Source organism: Astyanax mexicanus, chromosome 20 (genome assembly GCF_023375975.1).
Source record: "Astyanax mexicanus isolate ESR-SI-001 chromosome 20, AstMex3_surface, whole genome shotgun sequence".
In the NCBI taxonomy this organism is placed as follows: domain Eukaryota; kingdom Metazoa; phylum Chordata; class Actinopteri; order Characiformes; family Acestrorhamphidae; genus Astyanax; species Astyanax mexicanus.
The window spans coordinates 22,119,427-22,146,652 of record NC_064427.1 but is presented as its reverse complement, the minus strand read 5'-3'; the positions used below and the strand labels follow the sequence as shown (position 1 = coordinate 22,146,652).

Genomic DNA, 27,226 nt, shown 5'->3' with positions numbered 1-27,226 from the left:
TTTGCTCCCGCATCGTCTGGATTAAACTCCCGCTCCAGCCAATAACAGTTCAGTTCTGTTCCGCGCGCAAGATATTCTGACGGGACCCGCGAAAACAGAAGTGGTTAGAGTGAGGTGGAACTCTGGAAAGGAGAAAAAAAACGAATATCCGAATACCAAAATTAAAAACCGAATACCTACTCAACGAACGAATATCCGAATACCCGAATATTCGGGTCCAGCCCTACAAAACACACATTATTACAAGTGAAAAAACACTATTACATACACATAAATGACCTAAAATACGCACACTATATGAAATCTGTAACAAGGCATATTTCACTGGTATTAAACTAGTTACTACAGGGTTATTACTGTGTAACTACACAGTTATTAGAGACTCTTATTATAAAGTGGATTCTAGGTGTCTGCTGAGAGGTAGTGGGTGCTTTTCCATTGTATTTAAAGTCTAAATTTAACGGTTTGGGTCTAAAATAAAGCGGGTCTGTTTTGGTGCTCTGAGCCGGTCCCGCTGCTCCAGCGTCTGGCGGAGGTTCTGCGGTTCAGACGGATCAGACGGGAATGTGTGCTTACGTAAGAACTTTCAGACTCAGTCAAACCTCACACACACACACACACACACACACACACTCAGACACTCACACACTCTAGAGAATTAGCTGTGGGCTATTATTACGATGCTAATGTTTTCAGCAGCTGCAGATCCAGAAATGAGTGATACAATAGCTTTTACAGTGGTGGCTGCAGACGCTAGCGCTAATGCTAACCAGAAAACTGCAATCTGAAGCTCTGCAGCCACGTCCAAACTATTTTGTGGCATCTGGACCAACAGCCTGTCCAGCATTCGTTAATAGCTACTGCTGTGAGCAGTTCTTAATGTGTGACCTTTAACACACATACCAACCCAAATCAGAATAAGTTGGCGTTTGATTGCATTATTTAATTGCATATGATATGAAACTTACACTTATAGATCTTACACCCTGTTAAAAGTGTGTCGTGATGCTCATTGCTATCATACACCCTATTAACCCCGTCTATTTTCACACCTTCCACCTGCATCATATAATTAGCAATGGTGCTTGTGAATATATCTATGCTGATGGACGTGGTGGTCTGGAAATGAGGGACAGATAACGAGGGGGCGGAGTAAGTGTCTATAATAAGTGTCTATAGTTACTGTGTAGTTGTACATTAAACATGAAAAACACCCATTAGAGAATTATCTGTGAGCTATTATTACGATGCTAACGTTTTCAGCAGCTGCAGATCCAGAAATGAGTGATACAGTAGCTTTTTCTGTGGCGGCAGATGCTAGCGCTAATGCTAACCAAGGGGCGGAGTTAGAAACTAGACACAGGTGTGAACACTGAAAAAAGGATGGGCTAGGTCAGAGACAAGACAGCAACAAAACAGAGCCATGTGCTCCGAAGAAACATACAGACAATACAGAAACAGACAGACAAAAAAGATGACAGGAACAGAAAAGACCAAGAAAAAGAGGAAACAGAGGTGTAACAGCTGGAAAATCACTGGTATAAAATAAACAAATACTGCTTTTTCTGTAATAAACTCAGACATAGACGCAGACAGGCACTGTGAGGGAAGCTCAGGGGAGAATTGTGGGATATGAGCTCTTAAAAAATAACATTCCTGAGGAAATAGTGCTAATAAAGTTCTGAACCTGAACCCGATCAAAACATTGACATCACAAAGCGAGAGAATTCCTCAGATTGCGTAAATGTCCCGGGACCGTACGGGAATGTGCTCAGGGTGACAGTCAGAGATGAGTGATGAGATCAGACTGAAGCTCTGGATCAAAAAACGCTGCTTTACTTCATCTGCACACTTATAAACAACCACTCCAAACAACGGATCTTTAAACAGCACCATTGCAGATCCACTGTTCACTTCATTTCTGTTAAAAAAAACTTTAAAATAGTAAAGAACCTTCAAATGGACATCTATCTCTACTGCATAAAAGGTTCTTCTATTGTTTTAAGCTATTTGTGATGCATGGACATTGCTAGAAAAGATGTGGTCCTGAGGACAGAATAAGTTGTTCTTAGTTCTTAGTGTACTTTGTTTGCATTAACACTGCATAAAAGAACCATGTTTTTTCTGTATTTTCTGAGAATAGTCTGTACCAGGAACATGTAGCACCTTTATTTTGAGGTGTATTTGGCCATGTAAACATCTATAAACTAGTGATTAGGTGACAAGTCACTTGTTGACTATTAGATTGACTATGTCCTTAAAATGGGTATCACAGTAGAACTGTTGTTGGCTAAATAAAAAAAACATTTTTGTTTCGAAAACTTAAAATTGGTGAAGAACCTTTGCATTGGCATGTTTGAACATAGTAAAGTCCTTTACACATTTATTCCTTTTGCATTTTTTTGTGAGCAACCAATTGTTTTTGTATGGTCTCACTTTGCTGCTTTTGTAATGTGTGCAGCATGTGGTTTAGCATTGTCTTGTTGAAAATGCATTCATTGACTATTTGTCCGAGTAACCTCCTACAATTTAAGGTTCAACAAAATGTTTTTTTCGAGTGCTGTTATTTCTCTTTTTTCCCATTTTCCAAAACCCACACATTAGGACACCCCCTATCCCCCAACACCAGGAGGGTGAGGGCTAGCACATGTCTCCTCCAATACATGTGAAGTCAGACTCCGCCTCTGCTGCTGATGCAGCATTGCTGAGTAGTTTCACAGTTTCACGGTTCCGATACATCAGCTCACAGACGCCTCGTGCTGAGCGGCATCACCCTTTTAAATTATGAGGGGAAAGAGCACCATCTACTGTACCCACTCATAGAGAGAGCAAGGCCAATTGTGCTCTCTCAGGGCTCAGGTAGCCGATGGTAAACAAAAACTACTTTATACCGAAAAAGCTTATAAAACAAATTGCTAGGCAAAAAAGTAGTCAAAGAAGCAAAACAGGGTCGTAAACAAAAGGTCAATAAACAAAAGAAAAAATGTGAGGTAGAAAAGCTATGAAACAGATTCAATACTGGGCGAGGAGTGAGTGAGTGCAAACAGGGGCTGTTTATACTAGGGAGTCCAGGTGTATGTAATGATTAGAAGCACGGCGAGCTGGAACACTGATGTGTCAGATGATCCGGCATGTCCAGAGGGTTGAGCACAGGTGCATTCTGGGAAATGCAGGAGTTTGCAGTCACAGGAGAACTAGAGTCAGTGGCAGGCAGACAGACAGTGACAGGACTGACATTTAACAGGAATGACTTCAAACCTTATACACTATGGTTCTACACATATACATAATTTATATGCTTTTTGCAAAAATGGTTCTTTGTGGAGCCAGAAAGACTGTAGCTTTATTTTAAGAGTATGCAACACTATTCGCTTATGTCTTATTGTTCCAAAAATTCCTGTGTAATTAACTTCAGTACAGTTTCTGTTCTGAGTTCTGAGGCTGAGCTTTCACTTCCTGGCATAAACAATAGCATCACAGTGCAGCGTTTCCAGTTTTTTTCCCTGTATCTGGACAGAGTTCAGGAGTATTGCGTTAGTTGTTAACCCTCTGCAGTGCTGCGTCACTCGCCTCTTATTCAATAGTTCTGGAAAAGATTATATCATTTAGTAAAGCCGTCACTGCAGTCCAGACTTATACAGTCCCACTGAACCCATAATAACTGCACCAGTCCCTCTGCCCAGAACGTCCAAACCCATCCAGCTAAAGCTCTGCAGAACCTGCCACCTATCCCAGCTCTCCCAGCTCTGGTACATGGAATTATAATAAAGAGCCCCTTTGTACTCGTCACATTAGTATATAAAACACAACCATTCCTGCATTACAGACCTGCTACATATTCCAAACACAGTTCCAAATGTTACCATTCCTTACACATAACCTATACGAGATGTTTAGGCACTGATTATACCAAGCAATGAAGTTATGAGGAGTTTCTTTAATATTACTAAATTGAAAAACCTCTGGAATATAATCAAGATGATCACGAGCCATTAAACCAAGCTGAACTGCTTAAATTCTTGCACCAGGAGTGAGTAGCATAAAGTTATCAAAAAGCAGTGTGTAAGACTGGTGGAGGAGAACATGCCAAGATGCATGAAAACTGTAATTAAAAACCAGGGTTATTCCACCAAATATTGATATCTGAATTCTTAAAACTAAATTCTTTGCATTATTTGAGGTCTGAAAGCTCTGCGTCTTTTTTGTTATTTCAGCCGTTTCTCATTTTTTGCAAACAAATGCTCTAAATGACAATATTTTTATTTGGAATTTGGGAGACATGTTGTCTATAGTTTATAGTTTATAGAATAAAACAACAATGTCTATTTTACTCAAACATATACCTATAAATAGCAAAATAAGAGAAACTAATTCAGAAACTGAAGTGGTCTCTTAATTTTTTCCAGAGCTGTATTTTCTGCATTAATGTTGCATCACAGAAGTTACTGACCCAAACTCCCCGTACCATGAACAACCTGACTACCTTTAATCTTGTTGAAATACTGATAACAGTCTGGATGTTTCTTTCCTGTCTTTTTTTTTTATTTGGTCTTGATTTTTTTTTTTTTTTTTTCAATTAAAAAATCTTTAATACTGATTAGTCTGACTACAATAATCTGTGTGTTCACTGTGTGAACACACAGCAGCACAAACCCAATTTTACATCAACAATAAACAAAATACTAAATAAAACTAGAAAAGGCAAAGTTCGTGAACGAACTTTAAGTTGGCTTGGAAAAGTACGCTAATAACGTTGAAAAGTTAAAATGGTTGCTAAGTGGTTGCTAGGCAGTTGTGATCATTTCTAAAGTGGTTGCTAAGCGTTTGCTAGGCAGTTGCTAACGTTTTCCAGGTGGTTGCTTAGGTGTTGCTAAGCAGTTGCTAGGCAGTTGCTAACGTATTCCACATGGTTGCTAAGCAGTTGCTAACGTCTTCCAAGTGGTGGCTAAAGTGTAGCTAACTGGTTGCTAGGCAGTTGCTATCATTTCTAAAGTGGTTGCTAAGCAGTTGCTAGGCAGTTGCTAACATATTCCACATGGTTGCTAAGTGGTTGCTAGGCAGTTGCTAACATTTTCCAGGTGGCTGATAAGATGTTGTTAAGTGGTTGCTAGGCAGTTGCTATAATTTCTAAAGTGGTTGCTAGGCAGTTGCTAACGTTTTCCTAGTGGTTGCTAAGGTGTTGCTAAGTGGTTGCTAGGCAGTTGCTATCATTACTAAAGTGGTTGCTAAGTGGTTGCTAGGCAGTTGCTAACGTTTTCCTAGTGGTTGCTAAGGTGTTGCTAAGTGGTTGCTAGGCAGTTGCTATCGTTTCTAAAGTGGTTGCTAAGTGGTTTCTAGGCCGTTGCTATCGTTTCTAAAGTGGTTGCTAAGCAGTTGCTAGGCAGTTGCTAACATATTCCACATGGTTGCTAAGTGGTTGCTAGGCAGTTGCTAACATTTTCCACGTGGTTGCTAAGATGTTGTTAAGTGGTTGCTAGGCAGTTGCTATAATTTCTAAAGTGGTTGCTAGGCAGTTGCTAACGTTTTCCTAGTGGTTGCTAAGGTGTTGCTAAGTGGTTGCTAGGCAGTTGCTATCATTACTAAAGTGGTTGCTAAGTGGTTGCTAGGCAGTTGCTAACGTTTTCCTAGTGGTTGCTAAGGTGTTGCTAAGTGGTTGCTAGGCAGTTGCTATCATTTCTAAAGTGGTTGCTAAGTGGTTGCTAGGCCGTTGCTATCGTTTCTAAAGTGGTTGCTAAGCAGTTGCTAGGCAGTTGCTAACATATTCCACATGGTTGCTAAGTGGTTGCTAGGCAGTTGCTAGTTTGCTCTAGGAGGAGATAGTGATTAAATTTTGCGAATAGAATAATAATAAGAAGAATAAGAAGATTACGAAGAACAATAAGTTGGCTTTTCCAAGCCAACTTAATAACATTGCTGTTCTCATAAATGAGCTGTTGACACACCCTCACAATGTGAATGAGCAGGACAATTTTCCCTGGACATGTCCAGGTAGTTGCACCGTTAAAATAGCAATTTGCCAAAGTAAAAACACACACTTAAAGGGAATGGCAAGTGACACACCGATTGGTTCATTTCATGTGTCCGAAGCACACCCATGATTAATTTTATCACCCTGTAATTAAAGGAAACTTAAAAACATCTGGGAAGAACAGTATTTTGTAGGTAATTATTTTATATATATCATTTAAGCCATGCCAGCTATTAATTTCTACACTGTAACAAATGCATCACACCTCTACAGATTATAATTTTATATCTATAACACACCAGAACCATTAACAGCCTTGTGCAAAATTAGATCAGTTAGATCGGTGGAATATACTGTTTCTAGTCCAACATCTGCTTTTACAATTAGCTTTTCATGACAGCGAGTGTCAAATCCTGCATAGTCCAGCCAACCTCACAGTGTCAAATATATAACCACATATGCACACACACGCAAGAGCACATTTTCTCAGTTTTCGGAGTGTGTGTATGTGTGTGTGTGTGTGTGTGTGTGTGTGTGTGCATGTGTGTGTAAGAGAGTGCTGTGCTGCAGCTCTGCAGCTCGGGAACAGCTGGTTCTGCTGGAGAAGAGGTTCAGAGACGCTGCTCTCATCTCTATTTATCTCAGACTGTTCTCATCTTTATATTTACAACCATATTTCTAAACATTTATACATTATTTACTCACAGAAATATAATTTTTTACATTTTTTCGCTCATTCTGACAGACTGTAATACACCACAGGAAGTGCAGGGGGCGCTCTATAATGCTTTATAATGTATACATGATCCACATGCTCATTCTGACAGACTATAATACATTACAGGAAGCATAGGGGGCGTTCAATAATGCTCTATAATGTTCATATGATCCACATGCTAATTCTGACAGACGGTAATACATTACAGGAAGCGTAGGAAGGGCCCTATAATGCTCTATAATCTTGATATAATAAACACAGACATTCTAACTGACTGCAAAACACTACAGGAAGAGTAGGGGGTGCTCTATAAAGCTCTATAATGTCCATATGATCCACACTGTCATTTTGGCAGACTGTAATACACTATATAAAGCATAGGGGGCACTCTATAATGTTCATATTATCCACGTGCTCATTTTGACAGACTTTAATACACTACAGGAAGCATAGGGGCTGCTTTATAATGCTCTATAATGTTTATTATATGATCAACACACTCATCCTGAGAGACTGTAACACACTACAGGAAGTGTAGGGGGTGCTCTATAAAGCTCTATAATGTCCACATGATCCACATGCTCGTTCTGACAGACTGTAATACATTACAATAAGCATAGGGGGTGCTCTATAATGCCCTATATTGTTTATATGATCCAAACGCTCATTCTAACAGACTGTAAAACTACAGGAAGCATAGAGGGCACACTATAATGTTCATATAATTAACACACTCATTCTGACAGAGTGTAATACACTACAGGAAGCGTAGGGGGTGCTCTATAATGCTTTATAATCTTCATATGAACCACACACTCATTCTGACAGACTGTAATACATTACAATGAGCATATGGGGTGCTCTATAATGCCCTATATTGTTTATATGATCCAAATGCTAATTCTGACAGACTGTAATACACTATAGGAAGCATAGGGGGCACTCTATAATGCTTTCTAATGTACATATGATCCACACGCAAATTCTGAAATACTGTAATACACTACAGGAAGTGTAGGGAGTGCTTTATAATGCTCTATAATTGTTTATTATATAATCAACACGCTCATTCTGACACTGTAATACACTACAGGAAGCGTAGAGGTGCTCTATAATGCTCTATAATATTCATATGATTCACACTCTCATTCTGACAGACTTTAATACACTACAGAAAGTGCAGGGAGCGCTCTATAATGCTCTATAATGTTCATATAATCAACACACACTTTCTGACAGACTGCAATACACTACAAGAAGTGTAGGGAGTGTACTATAATGCTAAATAGTGTTCAGATGACATTGTGACAGACTGAAATAAATCTAAATCTTAAAGATATTTAATCCAGATATTGTTTTCAATCGAATTGTAAATGATTTTACTAAATTAAAGCTCTTCTTTTGTATGCGGTGTTTTGTTTTAGCAGCAGCAACATCTCGTACTCTTTTCTAATTTCAAACGTTCCTAAACGAGAAGCTTAATATTTAACTGCGGAGTGTTTTTTAGTGCTTCTGGACTCATCATCAGTCCAGCTCGATTTATTCCGTTGTTTTCTCTCTGTTGTTGTTTTTTATGGTAAGCGGTTCCATACGCCGCGGTGCAGCCGGGGACTGAAGCGTTCTTTTCTTTAACGAAGTGGATCTGCTTTGTTCTCGGCTTCTAAAAAAAGATTCGAGCCTTCGCTTTTTCGTACACTGATCACACTCCCTGCAGCTCCAGGGTAAACACAGCTGTTTATTATTCACTATGTTTATCATCTTCGTTAATCTGTGCTACAGTTGCGCCATGTTTTTCTATACGCTCTATACTGCATGCTCTAACTGTGCGGGAAATTAAACGCTTAGAGTTCCTGAGGGTGTAAATCTGCTGCATGAATGGAAAGTAATTCACAACAATGGAGCTCATAAATAAACACTACATAGACTAAATAATTGCAACACCTGCTGTGCATTGTTTCTTCATGAAATTACCATAGGCATAAGGCACAGTGCCAATTTGGTTCCTATTATGTTTATCACAGTTACTTATGTTGAATTCGAGTGTCGGGAATTGGATAATGATATTTGTCTGACTTACAGCCCGTAAAGTTAAAGAAACACAAGTTTACAGGGCTTTTCTCCACAATTAGGAAGGCCATTACCCCACTCGCTCTTTAGTACTCTCTCAGACTCCGGCTGCTGATGGAGAAGCAGAATAACCTTCTATACTTTCTCTCTCAGACTCCGGCTGCTAATGGACAATAAGCATGACCTACTCTCTCTCTCCCGGACTCCAGCTGCTGATAGAGAAGCAGTATGACCTACTCTTACTGTACTCTCTCTCTCGGACTCCGGCTGCTGATAGAGAAGCAGCATAACCTACTGTACTCTCTCTCTCTCAGACTCCAATTGCTGATGAAGAAGCAGTATAATCTACTGTACTCTCTCTCAGACTCCGGCTGCTGATGGACAATCAACATGACCCACTGTACTCACTCTCTTTCTCGGACTCTGGCTGCTTATGAAGAAACAGTATGACCTAATGTATTCTCTCTCTCAGACTCCAGCTGCTGATGGAGAAGCAGTATGACCTACTCTACTCTCTCTCTCGGACTCCAGCTGCTGATGGACAATCAGCATGAGCTACTCTACTCTCTCTCTCGGACTCCAGCTGCTGATGGAGAAGCAGCATGACCCACTGTACTCTCTCTCTCAGACTCCGGCTGCTGATGGACAATCAGCATGAGCTACTTTACTCTCTCTCAGACTCCAGCTGCTGATAGAGACACAGCATGACCTACAGTTCCCACACTTCTGACCAGTTAGTGGTGGACCCTCTGAAGTCTGTTTTGAAGTTCTGAAGGCTCTCCTGCAGCAGTTTTCGGTTCTGAATCATCCTGAAACCCACTGACCCAAATTACACAGCTGAGCTTTAACTCCCGCGGCCTGTCCCACCTCTCACCTCTTTAAAAGCCCAGGACATGATTTATGATCCGAAAGCGCCGCTGGGTCAGAACCTTAACCCAGGCTGGTGTTTATCACCACAGACCCGAGAGAGTTCCTCACACTGTTCTTCAGAACAGCCTTAACAGTTCTGCTCTAAATCACTCAACCCGGACTAAATATTTACAGTACAGAACCACAGTGGCTTACCAATCTACGTACTGCTGTGTGTACTGCTAGTTAATTATATACAGATTTCTGTACTACTGTCCTCTCCTGAACCAAAGTCCTAAAACTAACTGATACAGTACATAACTATACACACACGCACACACTGTACTTAATACTAACTAGTAATACACTAATCATAATTAACCAATGCACAAGTAAAAGTAGTGCAGGACACTAGTTCATAACTCACATGTACACAAGAACACAATAGTGAATAACAATACACACTAGTAGTCTTGGTTTAAATAATACAATGATATTTTGATTAGGAAATGTCTAGAAATGTATTTTACTCATATACTGTCTAAGACTGTTTCATTTTATACAATATAAATATATATTGGTTGTTTATTGTCTTTCATTCATGTCTTTCTTTTACTTTTCTTTTTTCCTTTATTTTCTTTTACTTTCCTTTCCTTTCATTTTCTTTCCTTTATTTTCTTTAATTGCTTTCCATTTCTTTTATCTACTTTCCTTTCCTTTTTTATTTATTTTTCTTTTATTTTATTTTCCTTTATTTTCCTTTTATTTTATTTTGCTTTTATTTTATTTTCCTTTACTTTGTTTTGCTTTACTTTTCTTTTACTTTCTTTTCCTTTACTTTCCCTTTCTTTTATTTTCTTTTACTTTCCTATAGGAAAGTGTAGTATATTTTCCCTTTCTTTTATTTTTTTCTTTTCGTTGGATGGATGCACCAAATATTCATCAGCTAAAATGAATATAAAGAGTGAATCATTTATAGCAAAGTTTCACTAATTTTAAATCATTTTTTGTGAAATCAGACTGTTGTGAAATAAAAGATATTCAGAGTTGTTAAAATATTTTACAATCATAGTTTTGTTATCACTTTGAAGTCAATCAGTTATGAAGTTATGGCTATTCTTAGTAATATATATATATATATATATATATATATATATATATACATCTTAATATTATATAACTTATGTCCTGAACAAATGAGACAAACTGTAACAAATCTGAATATATCAATATGATATACTCCCTTCAAGAGGAAAAACTTCATAATACAGCCCATAATAATATTTTACTACTGATCCAGCTGATTCCTCACTTTCTCAGTGATTCATTTTTATACCACATGGAAAAAACCCTCATAAATCAATATAAACACAGAGTGTTATTGTAATAGCGTATACCTGCCACACGTGTCGCTGTTCTGCCCTTTCAGTCTCTATATACATTACCTAAACAATACATCTCACCTGCCTTAAATTCCTCTCTCCTCCTGACCCCTGACCCTTACCTGTCTGCCCTCTCACCTCCTGTCTGTCCTCTTACCTGTCTAACCTCTCACCTTTCTGTCCTCTCACTTTTCTGTCCTCTCACCTGTCTAACCTCTCACCTTTCTCTCACCTGTCCCCTCAACTCCTGTCTGTCCTCTTACCTTCTACCTGTCCCCTCACTTGTCCGAACCTCACCTGTCTGACCCCTGACTCTTACCTGTCTCATCCTCACCTGTCTGACCCCTGTCCCTCATCTGTCTGACCCTCAACTGTCTGACCGCTCACCTTTCTGACCCATGACTCTTACCTGTCTGACCCCTGTCCCTCATCTGCTGACCCTCAACTGTCTGACCTCTGACCTTTCTGACCCCTGACTCTTACCTGTCTAACCTTTCACCTGTCTGTCCTCTTACCTCCTGTCTCCCCTCTCACCTGTCTGTCCCCTTAACCCCTGTCTGTTTTTTCAACTCATGTCTGTTCCCTCACCTGTCTAACCCCTCACCTGTTTGACCCCTCACTTGTCTAGCCCTTCGCTTGCCTCAACCATTATCTATTTGACTCCTTACCTGTCTAACCCCTCACTGGTCTGACCCCTCACTTGCCTCAACGATTACCTATCTGACTCCTCATCTGTCTAACTCCTCACCTGTCTGACCCATTCTCTTTTTAAAGTAAAGCATGTGTAACTGAACTTACTTGTCCAGAACAAAGTAGAGGTCGAACCCGCCGTAGCACGATGACCCCGCCTCCCAACGCTGGTATACCTGTCCATCAGCTGCTCCGACCAGCAGCACCAGCAGCACCAGCACCCCAGCCAGCCTGGCCCAGTACACACACACCATCCCAGCTCAGCGACCAGCACAGAAACCAGCACAGCAACCAGCAGCTCAACTCTGCACCCAGAAACTTTCAGCTGCTCTCTAAAACAGAGGGAGGAGAAAAGAGAGAGAGAGAGAGAGAGAGTGAGAGAGTGTGTGAGAGAGAGGCAGAGAGATAGAGATAGAGACAGAGAGGAAGAGTGTGAGAGAGAGAAAGTGAGGGAGGGAGGAGAGAGAGAGAGAGACCTTCCTCATTAAAAAACCCTAAGACCTGAGAGTTACACATTCAAAATAAACAATATTCACAGAGAGATAAATACAGACATATTTCATTTTAATTCTAAAGGCATTTCTGTTTACACATTCATTGCAGACATTTTTCTACACACACAAAGAGCTGCTGGATGTTAGACACCTTGCAATTCTCTATGTACCATTTGAGGATGCCCCACCAAAGCTTAATTGGGTTTAAGTCTGCATATATAATTAGACATAATATCACCTTTATCTTCAGTTTCCTCAGCAGGGCAGTTAGAGTTGTCTTGGAGGTGAGTTTGTGATTAGGGTCGTTATCATGTTGAAAAACTGCCATGTGGCCCAGTTTCTGAAGGGAGGGGATCACACACTATTTCAGAATGTGCAGACCATGAGACTAACACCACCACCATGCTTGACTGTAGGCAAGGGGCAGTTTTGATCTTGGTACTCCTCACTAGAATGCCGCCACACATGCTGGACTTTATCTAAGCCAAACGACTTTATCTTTATCTTGATCCTGTCAGATTACATGGTATGGTTCCAGTAATCCATTCTCTTGGGCTACTCATCTTTAGCAAACTGTTTGCAGACTTTCTTGTGCATCAGCTTCAGAAGAGGCTTTTTTTCTAGAACAGTGCCATGCAGACAAAGTTGATGCAGTGTGTGCATGGTCTGAGCACTGCAGGCTGACCTCCCACTTCTTCAACCTCTGCAGTAACACTGGCAGCAGTAATATGTCTGGCTTTATGTAGAGCAACGATTCTGTTTCTTACATCCTTACAGAGAGTTCTTTGCCATGAGGTGGCATGTTACATGTCTAGTGGTCAGTATTTTTGTGCATTATGGAGCCAAACGCTACATACGTGCTCAAATGGTAATTAGACTTCAGTGTTCAGTATCCTCATAGGAGGCTTATCCTGCAGAAGCAGGTTAAACTCTATTTAATATCCCTGAGAGTTTATTAATTAAGCTTTCAGCAACAAATTATAAATAAATTAATCAGATTAATACAATCACACAAGAGTAGAGTAAATACACTCGGAATACCTGCAGCTCCATACTCCCTCTATCTCTCTCTTTATTCTAGTTCTGCACCAGCGCCACACAGTGGACACCAGCAGCAGCACATATTGCACATTATACTGCCCTTTAGTTTAGACAGACAGACAGACAGACAGACAGACAGACAGACAGACAGACAGACAGACAGACAGATAGATAGATAGATAGATAGATAGATAGATAGATAGATAGATAGATAGATCCCTGTCCCTCTCTATGAAAACACTGAAAGTAAGTTTGTCCTCATTTATTTCAAGCTGCAATGGAATTATAATTTAATACAGATAACAGATATCCTATTAAAAAAAATCTGTAACATCTGTAACATTACTGTTACATTTCTTTTGTGTGTATTAATGTGTTCTCAGTGCTCAGATGCACTGCATTTTACCCAGATTTACCAAATTCATTCAAATGCACCCAAATTCACCAAATTTCACCCAGTTCTGCTGCAATTCTCTTTCAGGGGACAAACATCAACATAAACATTAATACATCTAAGGTGGACTGTTTACAGTGTGTCCAACAGCCTCGGGATGGACATAGCTCATCACAGTGTGTGTGTATGTGTGCTCTCATGCGCTCGTGTTTTTGTGTGTGTGTATGTGTGGGTGACGTATGCAGCAGCGTGCTCTGAATGGGAAGCAGCAGCAGTTTGCGCTCTCGCGATCAGCACACACTGGAATCCTGCAGCAGGTACATCAGCTCACATTCACCTGTTTATTTACCAGCATTTACTCTGGATTTACTGGTGGTCATTGTTTCAATACAACTGTGTTTATACTATGTTTATGTACAGTGTTTCTGTCCATATTGTTCAGGTGTAGTTGTGATTTCTTGTGTGTCAATTCTGTTCATTTTTACTCATTACTGTGAAAACTTTATTCTGATTATCTATCTTTTTATTGTGCATGTGTATGTGTTTGTGTTAGGTTTGTTTATCAGTGTAAATTTTAAATCAGTGTCATTGTTTCTTTGAGTGTATTGTGATTGTCTTTGGATGTATCTGTGAATATTGTGTGTTTTTCTCCATATTGTGTGTCCTCCTCCATAATCATGGTTATTTATTGTGCTAGTTTATCTCTGCCTATCATCTGTAATTACTGTGTTTATTTATCTCTGTTTATTCTGTTTATTACTGTGTGATAATTGTGTTTAATTATCTGTGTGGTTATTTGATTTTTTTTTTTTTTTTCATTTTATATTTGTGTTTGTTGTGCTGTTACTTATTTTGTTTTATTTTTCTGTCTATTGTGTTCATTGTAATCAGACAGATTGGACATTCAATTATTAAGGCTTTTCTACTCTCCCTCTCATTCTCTCTCTCTTTCTCTCTCTCTTTTTCTCAGTGATGGATGCGAGTGAGGTGAATTGGACGGGGGGTGTAGAGTCTAATCTGACGCTGCTGCCGTATTACCTGCACTCCTCTGGGATGGCGCTGGGCTTCATCCTGTCATATCTGCTGGTTCTGCTGCTGTGTGTGGGCGGGAACGGACTGGTCTGTGTGGTGGTCCTGCGGAACAGGAACATGCGTTCCGTCACCAACCTCTTCATCCTCAACCTGGCCATCAGTGACCTGCTGGTGGGCGTGGTCTGTGTGCCCACCACGCTGATTGACAGCCTCATATCCGGTTGGTCTGCTGATTGGATAAGAAAGTTTTAGCAGATGATAATTAGTAAATATGAGAGATCAGAGATTTTTGACTTTCCTCTAAGTATATTGTGATGCTACATAGTGATGCTGCCCTCTAGTGATGTTGCCTAGTGATGCTACCTAATAATGCTTCCCTACTGATGCTACCCCACTAGCGATGCTGCCCTAGTGATACTGCCCAAGTAATACTGCATAGTGATGCTGCCTAGTAATGCTGCCTAGTGATTCTGCCCTATTAATGCTGCCCCCTATTAATGCTGCCCCCTATTGATGCTGCGCCCTAGGGATGCTGCCTAGTGATACTGCCTTAGCGATGATGCCCCATAGTGATGATGCCCCATAGTGATGCTGCACCATAGTGATGCTTCTAGTGATACTGCCCTAGTGATGCTTCTAGTGATGCTGCCTAGTTATGCTGCCTACGGTTGCTGTCTAGTGATTCTTTCCTAGTGATGCTGCCCTAGTGATACTGCTCTAGTGATGCTGCCCTCTAGTGATGCTGTGTAGTGATGCTGCCTAGTGATGCTGTGTAGTGATGGTGCCCTCTAGTGATGCTGCCTAGTGATACTACCCCAGTAATGTTGCCTAGTGGTACCACCTAGTGATGCTACCTAGTGATACTGCATAATGATGCTGCCCAAGTCATGCACCGTAGTGATGCTACATAGTGATGCTGTCCTAGTGATACTGTCCATAGTAAGTCCTACGGGAAGTGGGTTGGGTAGGTTACCTTTCAAATTGGGGAGAAATCAGCATAAAATGTTAAAAAATTTAAGATTAAAATAGATGCAGGGTTTTGGCGTCATGTAAGATGACAATGCAGTGAACATCGCAATGTGACTTGTGCAGGGTGTAAGATAGATCCATGAGAGTCTATTCACACCACACCTGTAATCATTTACATATCTGCCTGAGACAGATCTGCATGCAGCAATCTGATGTGTATTATTATTATTATTTTAGCGCCTTATAATGCCAAGCAGTTTTACCTAAGAACCTCACTGCGGCTACCTAGCAACTGGCAAGCCTATGCATAGCATACACTTCACTTCACTTCACTTTGTTGCTGGAGTTACAGTCATTTTTCAGGTCCTTTTCCTACAGTCTGGTGAAATAACGAGTAGTTCAAGTAAGGCACATCCTGCTGTTCTGGCCAATTTTCTTCACCAATTTCTTCCACTCTTTGACACTTTTTGACATTTTTTGAGATACCCTGTGAACTGACTGCTCCTGTGATCATCGGGTAATTATTCCTTTGACACTTAATAACAGCTGTTACTGTGAATGACACGCCCCCACTCAGCTTGCCAATTATCGCTCTCACCCTCGTTAGATACCTGAGGTGTAGTGAAGCTCACAGCGAGGTGCAGACACCCCTCAGCCAGGCTTCCTCTTTTCACTGCACGGCTCTGACATGACTGTACTAAAACTTTTGGACTGGTGTGAATATTAATGCACTGTGAAAATCAATTATGTGCTTTAATGTTTTTTTTCAGGCTGGCCTTTTAGTCAGACCACCTGCACCCTCAGCAACCTGGTCCAGGGCATGTCCGTCTCCGCATCCGTCTTCACACTCGTCGCCATCGCTGTGGACAGGTAAGAATTACTACCCATACCTTATTACCCTATTACACTCAGTGGCTACTTTATTGGAAACACCTACTTAATACCACCTTGTGATTCCACTATCAGATCACTGACTGTTTACATCTATTGTTTCTGTTGGTTGCAGATATACAGGCATCATGTACCCGTTCCGTCACCGACTGAGACCAATGACGGCTCTCTTCGCCATCTTCTTCATCTGGCTGCTAGCGTTCGCCATCATCTTCCCTTCGGCCACCACGCTGACTGTCATCCAACTGGAGGACACCTACATGATCCAAGACAACCAGATGTACCCGCTGTTCGTGTGTTACGAGGACTGGCCCAAAGCCGACATGCGACGCATCTACACCACCGTGATCTTCATCCACGTCTACCTGGCACCACTGGCCCTGATCAGCATCATGTACGGATGCATTTCCGCGAAGCTGTCGGGAAATCTGCAGCACCACGGGGGCTCCGAGGCCCGCAGGGGGCGCTCCCGGCGCAGGGTAAAGGTCATAAAGATGTTGATCATGGTGGCAGTGTTGTTCATGGTGTCATGGCTGCCGCTGTGGACACTAATGCTGCTGACGGACTACCAGGACCTGGACCAACAGCAGATCGACTTCCTCAGCAGCTACCTGTTCCCCGTCGCTCACTGGCTAGCCTTCTTTAACAGCGGCGTCAACCCCATCATCTACGGGTTCTTTAACGAGAACTTCCGCCGTGGGTTCCAGTCTGTAGTTGCCTGTCACTCTTGTGACACACCAATGATTGATATGCGCTCAAGAAGGTTTATGGTGCTGCCATCCAACCGGGTGTCCAGCGCTAACGGAGACGCCAAGAATCAGAAGAAAGAGCCGAGAGGACTCCCACTGCAGGCGATCCTACTGGAGGACCTGAACAGGCTAACAGGAGTCAAACAGATAAACAGAGCCTGGGCAGAGTGAGAACATTTTAAGTTTTACCAAATATACCTAAAATCAGTCAACAAGCTCCTACATATTGGGCAGCAAGTAAACAGTCAGTTCTTAAAGGTGATGATTGTTGTTGAAGCAGAAAAAATGGACATGAAGTGAAAGAATCTGAGACAATTTAACCAGAACCAAACTGTGATGTTCTAGACATTGACTGGGTCATAATAGTTCTTCAAAAAAAGGACAACCTCTGAACTTAAGAACTAGCAGCTACAGGGATGTTATGGGTGCTCAAGGCCTCCACCCATCTTACAACTTACAGGACTTGTAAGTTAAATGATCTACTGTAATGTAAGTTAATCTTGGTGCCAGGTGGGGACACATTCAGACTTCATTATAGGACATGCAGCTGAAGTTAATCTACACTCAAAATTAAACCATGCACAAAAATCTGGAACAATATTTGTCCGATTGGTGGAAAAATTGGTGGACAGTCTTGGTTAGGGTAGACAGAAAGATGACCAAAAGCACATTACATTAGCTGTGCACACAAAAAACAGGGTTGGTTTCTTGGACAGGATGTTTTTTACGTACAGAATGACGCACATTTCCAGAGATGCGAGTTTGTAATGTAAATGACGAGGAATAGCTGCCAGGTCAGAGCAGATATAGCAGAAATGGTGAGTGGCATCGAGGCCTCGAGTGGCCCCAAAAACACTGCAGGAGTCTGGAAGCCCCGAGCCCCCTAGCCACCCTGCTGCCATTTAGCCTGCCATTCAGCCTGCCAGTCTGCCGCTGTGCCCAAGAATGCCCCCCTGCCACCCGTCCCAAAGCACTGTTCCCTACTGCCAGAGCTCCGGACCTCTACTGCACACAACCAGAACAGAACACAAACCACCCACAAACCACACACACATATATACACACACACACTAACACATTTACACACACACACACAGCACGCCGTCCTCCCGTCACTCAGCTTAATTCTGTAACCCGGACACAGTATTATAACTCACTAAACTATATGCTTAACAATCACTGGCCACTTTATTAAACACAACTACATTGTGTTGAATGAAATTCACTGGCCACTTTACTGGAAACCTTTGAGCACAGATTGATTGGCCACTTTATAAAAAAAAAAACTTCTTATGCTTAAAGCTCACTGGCCACTTTATTGGAAACACCTCTGCTTGTACAGGGATGTATTTGTTAATCACGCACACGCAGGTTCCTGTACTGTGTTAATGTAAATACGTGTATAATGTATATTGAGTGCACTGTGTAAAGCGTTGTTATAGTGTATTGTTATTTATGTTTATGGGTTATGGATTGTGACAATGTGCAGAAAGATGTGAAACAGGGTGATTTAATGTATAATCTGTTTGTTTTACTGTACAGATCATTTGGGTTTATATTGTCTCTCTCTCTCTGTCTGCAGTAAAATGTTAGCATTGCTAATCGCTAAACGCCTCGATTGTGGCTATGTGAGATTTCTGTCAAAATAAAGGCATCACATACAGACACAGTGGTGCAGTTCTGGGAAGGTGGTTTAGATTCTCAGAGAAGTTATCTCCTATACACACATGGTGCTAATCTGAACCTATGCTAGTGGGTGTTTGGTTTCCTCCCAGAGGAAGATTTTGCTGCTCACGTGTTGCTCTTTAATGACACAAGAAACGTAATTTTTGATTCTCACGTTGGTTTCATTTAGAAACAAATGACAAATGTTTCTTCTAAAATTGCTTAGGAAAAACAGCATTTGCCAAAAATGAGACATGATATGAGATACTTCTGAGGTTAAAGGAGTAAAAACTGATCATTTGTCTTCAGACACAAATGAGATCTGAGGGGATTAACCTGAGTATCAAAGCCACAACCTCTTCATTGATAATATCCTAAAGCACAAACAACAATTACATTCCTCTTACTAAAACTCCTTGGCCACTTTATTGAAAATACTACCTTGTGTATAATAACTCACCCTGGCCACTTTATTGGAACCACCTACTACCTTGTGTATAAAAACACACACTGGTGGCCGCTTTACTGGACCTACTACCTTGTGTTTAATAACTCTCCCTCACCACTTTACTGGAAACCACAACTTAATAGCACCCACTGGCCATAGATCTACCTGGCGATGAAAAAAAATGTACCTTTTATTTCATCAACAGAAATAATTTTGTATAATAAAAAAATCATATTGAAGAAATAACAGCGGAATTCTTAATTCAAATGGCAGCAAATATTTTAGAATGCAGTATACTGTAGCATCAAAATAAAAAAAATACTTTGAGTGTCTGAATGAGAAATAATTGAGCTCATATCAGACTCCTCTCTTTAGTAAATTATTGTGTTTTTATGATTATGATTGTGGCAAACTAGAGCACAGTGTGAGACTTCCTTGAGATTTATGTCTAAGCAATAATACACTCAGCAAAGCAATAATACACTGTGCTGAAGATCAGCACAGCAATGCCAATATTACAGGTTATAGCACAAACCTCAAGTGCATTATTGCGATTATACCACAGTTCCATTATCACTGTTTATCAAAAGATTTTGAGTTAAACAGGACGAGAAAATACGATCTGTTTGGTTATAAACACTCCGCAAGTTAAAATAGTTCCACAGTTCCAAAACTGTGGAAATCTAAGCGTGCTGTAAATAAACGGATAAACGGAAGCGCTTTACTCACCCAGATAAACAGTTTTCAGGAGAGAAGTGTGTGTGGATTAAAGTGCTCGGTTGAATGAAAGAAAATGTTTTTTTTTTTAAGAATTAAAGTTTTGTTTACTTCTTGTTGGGGTCTCCCCACCCCCCCTGTACGAGTCCACCTTACAATCAGCTTAAAATACCCTATATTAACTGGAAAATATATACACTTTAGCTTTTATTTTAATAATAACAACTCTTAAAATGATATTGGTGGCTGATAATGTGTGTAATAATGCGTATTTTCGAATCGCTGGGCTTATTTATTTGTGGGATCGCGTCTTTGCCTGCGCCGCCTAATGGAGACATGGCGTTTCTGCACTGTGTCTATGGGATCCAGCACCTCCCAGTGGTGTTTAATGAAGATAAATATAATACTAGATAAAAATACTAACATAAAAATGTACCCCCAAACTACTACCCAATCACAGAGCTAAGAGCAGGACAGTAGCCAATCTCAACAGTAAGTGGCCGGGGTTTGAGTCTTTGTATCTGAATGCAGGTGTGAAATAATTAGGATTTAACTATAAACTATATTTGATTAAAAAAAAAAAACGATTTGATTAACTATTGATATAAACGGGAGTTTACCTTCAATTTCTAAATTACTATCCAATCACAGCGCTGGAAGCAGGACAGTAGCCAATCCCAGCAGCAGGTGGGCGGGGTTTCTCTGAGCGCAGGTGTGTGTGTTGTGGTGTGAGTACAGGTGTGAAGTGAAAGGTGAGTATGCAGTATGTAGTGTTCTGGCTCTGTGCCCCCTGGTTCTGGTTTTGGTGGTTCTGCTGGTTCTGGACTCTGAGGCAGCGGGAACTAGCAGAGGGAGTGTCCGCCTCCCGCCGCCCCAAAGCCCGCCCCAGTCCCAGCGCCGCCCGGTCCGGCCCAGCCCAGCCCAGCCGGGTCTGCCCAGAGCTTATCCGAACACATGCAGCAGCCATGCAGTCCCTGTGCTGGACCGCTCTCCTGCTGCAGCTGGGCCTGCTGCTCGGTACCGGGCTCGAGCTGCCGGTTTGGTCTGAACCCACTGATACCGAGGAGATCGACTACAAGGACCCGTGCAAAGCCGGTAAACCAATCACAGCCCTCCTCCTACCACTGCCTATACTACACTGCACTGTGTGTGTGTGTGTGTGTGTGTGTGTGTGTGTGTATGTGTGTGTGTGTGTGTGTGTGTGTGTGTGTGTGTTCCACGTGACAGCGTGAGAACTTGGAATAATAATAATTTTTCATCATACGGCTTTAGATTATTTAGATGTTTAGATGATTGGTTATCAGACCAGCTCAGATAACAAACTGCATGTACTGTAATATTAAAGACTGGAATCTGTAAAGTTCTTACTTGTATTTTTTATTTCTGGTAGTTTGTTTGTGTTCGTGTTTAACCCATTTAAACCCTCTACTCATACCTAGCTCTTCACTCTCAGAACTACACTACTAATACATTAATCTGCCTCAGTTTGGATTTATCCATGTAACGCATGTTTAAGTCTTTTTTTGTTTTAAAAAGTTAATTTAATTTTAATTTGGCTTGGTTTGGTATAGCTTTGTTTTGTTTGGTATAGATTTTGTTTGGGTAGGATTTGTTTTGTTTTGTTTGGTATAGATTTTGTTTGGGTAGGTTTTGTTTTGTTTTGTGTGGTGTAGTCTGATTTGGTGTAGTTATGTCTTCATTTTTTTATATGCTATAAATTTGGTCAGGTTTGAATAAATTTGTGTTTTTTTGTGTATTTTGCTTTGATTTAGTATTGGTATAGATTGGTTTAGGTAACTTGTTTGGGATAGTTTGGGTTGGTTTTGTTTTGTTTTATTTTGTATAGATTTGTTTTGTTTGTTTGTTTGCGTCTTGGTTTTTTGGTATAGGTTTGATTTTGATTTCGTTATGTATTTGTTTGTGTATATGCTATACATTTGGTCAGGTTTGTATAGATTTGTTTTTGTATGTGTGTTTTTGTTTTGCTTTGATTTTGTATGGGGTTGGCTTGGTTTTGGTTTGTTTGATATAGATTTGGGTCTGCTTGGTTTTGGTTTATTTGCTATAGATTTGGTTTAGGTTGACTTGGTTTGGGTTTATTTGGTATAGTTCAGTTTGTTTGATAGGTTTGTTATAGGTTTGAATTTGCTTTTGGCTAGTTTGGTATATTGTTTGGAATAGGTTTAAGTTTGCTTAATTTTGGTTTGTTTTTATGGACTTGTGTTATTGGTAAGAAAGTTGAGGTAGTTGAGAGAGTACAGTTTGATTGACACATTTGTTGCTAGTTAGACTGGTGTACCTGAGTTTGATGATTAAGCTGGTGAGATGGTTAACCTGTGAGGTCAAACTAGCTTAGTCAGGTGGGTCAGGCTGGTAGATCAACTAAACAATTGAACTTATCTGATTGAAACTGTCTTGCTGAAAGAAACAAGCTGTGCAGGGCTAGGATAGTAATTCAAGCTGTGCTAACTTAGTTTTAGCTTTTTTTTTTATTTGTTTACCAAATGACTGACAGCTTTTTTCTGTGTAAATTTCAGAGGAAGTTATCTAGCTACTTGTGATTTGAGAAGCACTACTGGGGTGAATTTATTAGAAATGCACTTCTGAGATGCTTGATTTGTGTTGATTGCATGTTTGCTTTGTTATTGTTTTTCTTAAAAAGCAATTCAAAAAAGTGTCTAGGAGATGTAATTTATTATGTAATTTAACACACTTGCTGTATATAAAATATTACAAGCAGTACAAAGAGTTTCTGACTGAGAGAAAGAGCAGAATTAGAAGAACCTGAAATCTAAACTTGCCAACAGCTAATCACAGCAGCTTCCCCCGCTACAACTGTCAGGTGCTAATAAATGTTAATGCTCTTTTTATAATTTGAGATATTCAGTGTTAATTGTGTTTGAGCTTGTGTGCAGTCAGCTGAGGTCACATCCTGCTAATTAAACCTGGCTGTTTTATAAATATTCGGAAAATGACCTTTTTAAATCATTTTTATCAGATGTTTTCACAGAAGCAGCGTTTCTTCAGTAATTCCTGTGATCTGTTGTGAATGAAAGCGGCTCAGCAGATTAAAGCCATGCAGCTGGTTTAGCCTGTAATTTAGGTCCTGTATAAATATAGCTTAGCGATGGCTAACTGTATTGTTATATTGAAGTTCGGTACAGGCGGAGGAGTATACACAGTGTGGGTCAGCAGTGCGGGCCTGAGCAGAACCGGGTCTGAAATACAGAGTCTACTCTGCTAATCACCAGATTTTCCGCTCGCTACTCCGATCACTCGGCCTGTCTGTTACTCTACTGGTTAGCCTGCTGTTTCTCCCAGGAGTGGAATGTCACTTTTAAAACATTTAATGCATTTAAAGCATTTTGGGCATTAGATAACTTAAATGCATTTTTGTCTTGCTTTTCAAACAAAACAATACAAAAACACAAGACATCACTCAATGCATTCACATCAGCAGTGCTATTCTAATCATACATTACCTCAGCAGTGCTATTCATATCATAAATTTACCCCAGCAGAGCTATTCTAATCATACATTTACCTCAGCACTGCTATTCGAATCATGAATTTACCCCAGCACTGCTATTCTAATCATGAATTTACCTCAGCAGTACTATTCTACTCATGAATTTGCTACAGTAATGCTACGCAAGTCACATGTAGGTAGCTAGCTTGAAATCTACACTGCGAAATGCATTCAGTTTTTTGGTAAACAAACAAATGCTAAGGCTAAGTTATCTCAGCTACACAAACATTACTATCCTAGACCTGTATAGCTTGTATCTTTCAGCTGAAAAACAGGCAGTTTAAGGTAGTAAACTGATAGTGAGTATAATGAGCCATTCTGTACATTTTATTTGGTTTAATTTATGTGAGGTGAGAATAAAAATAAACTTAAACCTGCCGTTTGTTGGCTCTCCCTGCCGCATCTCTCCCGCAGAACCTGCATTGTTCACAGCAGCGCTCTAATTCAGATATTAATATGTATATCATGTTTCTTTTGCAGTAAGAGTTTATAAACCACTTGTTATAGTCCATATATGAAAGCAAAATATTATTTATAATTTTTGGAGGATAGAGGCTCCAACAGGGTTTATACTAGAGCCTCCTTTCATTTGTTTTCAACAGTTTTCCCTAATACATTTTTATCTTTGTACTCTAACATATCATAATTACATTCACATAGATGAATATTCACTATATTATGACTCATATGCGTTCTTTCCTAATTTTGTTAGTAGATAAAGAGCTGGAGCTGGAGCTGCCGTGGGGAGTTCCTGTCATACACTGTGGCCGTTCTGTTCTGTTTACCCAGAGAGCCATATCATTATACTTGTATACTGGACACTGAGTACTGCAATTACTGCAAAAAAAGAAAGTGATGTGTCTCTTAGCCATGAGGACAGAGAGAGATTCAGGCTTCAAAGTGTTTCTTATAATTCTGGCAGAGATTTTACTGCATAAAAGTCTTAAGTCTTAACTTATTCACATGAAAACAGAGTATAAATTAGTTGCAGCAGGATTAAACAGATTAAAACTTTTTAATGAATTGTTTTAATATTTAAGGTGTGCCTGTGGGCTGTGGTCAAAATGAATTTATATCAAAATATTACTTCACACAGGTCAGTAATTAACAAACTACGTAAATAATTAATAGTGCACTTCTTAAAACTAGAAAGTTTCTATTTAAAGCAGTTTTTCAGATCAGTTAAAGTTTTGGCTCATAAAACATTTATCTGCTTTTTGATCTTCAAAATAACAAAAAGGAAAAAGTAGAAGTAAGGAAAATAAAAGAAAGTTTCACTTTAACAAAACTTTACATACAGCACCATATTATGCTTTAAAGTATTGTAGCTCCACCCATTCAGCCTACAGCAGTTTATAGCTCCACCCATTCAGCCTACAGCAGGTCATAGCCCCACCCACTCAGCCTACAGCAGGTCATAGCCCCACCCACTCAGCCTACAGCAGTTTATAGCTCCACACATTTAACCTACAGCAGTTTATGGCTCCACTCATTTATTCTGCCTACAGCAGTTTATAGCCCCACCTATTCAGCCTACAGCAGTTTATAGCTCCACCCATTTGCCCTACAGCAGTTTATAGCCCCACCCATTTAGCCTACAGCAGTTAATAGCTCCACACATTCAACCTACAGCAGTTTATAGCCCCACCCATTCAGCCTACAGCAGTTCATAGCTCCACCCATTTAACCTACAGCAGTTTATAGCCCCACCCATTCAGCCTACAGCAGTTTATAGCCCCACCCTTTCAGCCTACAGCAGTTCATAGCTCCACCCATTTAACCGACAGCAGTTTAGGAATTAGCATCATGTCTAATGACTTTTGCCATGCTCCACTGAAGCTAAAGAATGCTCCACTGACCTGTGGGATATATATGAGCGGGGTCTTCCGAATTGAATGTGGATGTGATTTCATCCAAGCTCACTCACAAGATAACACCTCACAACTTATGCAGTCCATCCACTGAGTGGGGCATGGCACTTGATGATCGGTTTACGTCTCATGAATTTTGGCGGTGTATTACACGTAAGCAGTATGCTGTAGTATAATCACAGTAAGATAAGTGTGTGTGTGTGTGTGTGTGTGTGTGTGTATGCATGTGTGCATGTTTGTGTGTGTGTTTCTGTATGTATGTGTGTGTGTGTGTGTGTGTGTGTGTATATATATATATATATATATATATATATATATATATGTGTATATGTGTGTGTGCTGCAGTGCCCCTAGTGGTGAACAGGGGAAACTGCAGGTCTGGGCTGAAACAGCTTTTCTGCACCAGTTCACTTTTTGTTCAGCGGATTTACTGCAGCTTATCCTGGCAGGAGGCAGAACTGCAATGGAATTCCATACTCAGTTCATTATTTATTTATTTATTTATTTATTAAATATTCCTTAGTTATTGTTCATTATGAATGTTTTATTATATTCTCTGTTTTATATTAAATACTGAGTGTTTTAGAAACCAGCTGCTAATCTCAGAAGAACTGTGTGTGTGTTTACACTTTAGACACACCTTCTAATTCAGTGTTTTTATTTATTATACTTTCCTACATTGTAAATTTATAGTGAAGTGATCCAGATTATAAAGGAACACATAAGGCATCAGTAACTTAAAAGTGTTAAACAAACCAAAATACTCTGTGAAGAAGCATTTAGGTTCTCTTATCTGGGGAGCTGATAACTTGGGTTTCTGAGGCTGGTCACTCTGATTAACTTATTCTGTGCAACAGAGGAAACTCTAGCTCTTCCTTTCCTGGAGCGTCCCGATGAGTGCCAGTTCCATTTTCATAAATGGTTTTGTTGGTCTTTTTTCCATGTGAAGATACTATCAAAGTTCTTAACTGACCTTTATTACTTAAAGTATTTTTTTACTTAGTTGAGTAGTTCTGTTTTTTCATAATATGGATTAGAACTTTACTAAAATAGAGCTATTCTCTGTATACCAACCCTACCTCTTCACAACTTTACAGCTGATGCTTTCAAACACATTAAGAGACAGGATGGTTACGATGGTTTTTCTGTGGCCAGGCATTCCTGACTGGCAGACCTTCTAGTCTACTATGTTGCTTATGTTGCCTATATGTTGCCTTTAAATAATTATAATATAATTTAGATGATAATGGTAATAAAGCATTGCACTGCAACCCCACAAATGATTGCACTTAGAATTTATAAGTGAGTGGGACACCCACAGCTTCCAAACCCTGTTTATAATCATAAAATAATCTGAAACTCCCTTTGAAATCCTGTGTATAACCTGCTGTTACTCACCCCCTCAGAGTGGCGTTAATTAAAACTATCCGCTTTGGGCTTATTCAGTGCTGGTTTCTATGACAAAAACAAAAAAAGAAATTTTGGCTAAAATTCTGTCTTCAATTGTTGCAGCGTACAAACATAGAGCATACAGATCATATAATAGCTTCATGATGCAGTTACACCCTTTTAAAGTTAGTATAGTTAGTATATATTAATGACTAGAATATCAATGCTGAGGTAAATGTATGATTTGAGGAGCACTGCTGAGGTAAATGTATGATTAGGATATCACTGCTGAGGTAAATGTATGACTAGAGTAGTAATGCTGAGGTAAATGTATGACTAGAATACCACTGCTGAGGTAAATGT

The 27,226-nt window shown here is 40.1% G+C and overlaps 3 protein-coding genes across 5 annotated transcripts in view; 2 read left to right on the top strand and 1 right to left on the bottom strand.

The window, feature by feature from the left end:
• Positions 1-14,728, bottom strand: part of antxr1b (ANTXR cell adhesion molecule 1b) — a 49,960-nt gene extending 35,232 nt beyond the window's left edge. For both annotated transcript variants that reach the window (XM_007255028.4, XM_049468372.1), the window contains exons 1-2: positions 14,642-14,728; positions 11,783-12,006 (exon numbers count right to left, since the gene is read on the bottom strand). In XM_007255028.4, coding sequence (XP_007255090.3) covers positions 11,783-11,928 — 146 coding nt within the window. In that variant the 5' untranslated portion in view covers positions 11,929-12,006; positions 14,642-14,728. The remainder of the gene's footprint in view (positions 1-11,782; positions 12,007-14,641) is intronic.
• Positions 14,416-18,848, top strand: npffr1l1 (neuropeptide FF receptor 1 like 1). Its single transcript, XM_007255027.4, has 3 exons — positions 14,416-14,855; positions 16,375-16,474; positions 16,611-18,848. The coding sequence occupies exons 1-3, from the start codon at positions 14,576-14,578 to the stop codon at positions 17,413-17,415; spliced, it is 1,185 nt and encodes a 394-aa protein (XP_007255089.2). The 5' UTR covers positions 14,416-14,575; the 3' UTR covers positions 17,416-18,848.
• Positions 18,849-20,749: 1,901 nt separating this feature from the next.
• Positions 20,750-27,226, top strand: part of bmp1b (bone morphogenetic protein 1b) — a 52,777-nt gene continuing 46,300 nt past the window's right edge. For both annotated transcript variants that reach the window (XM_022680717.2, XM_049468371.1), the window contains exon 1: positions 20,750-21,169. In XM_022680717.2, coding sequence (XP_022536438.2) covers positions 20,833-21,169 — 337 coding nt within the window. In that variant the 5' untranslated portion in view covers positions 20,750-20,832. The remainder of the gene's footprint in view (positions 21,170-27,226) is intronic.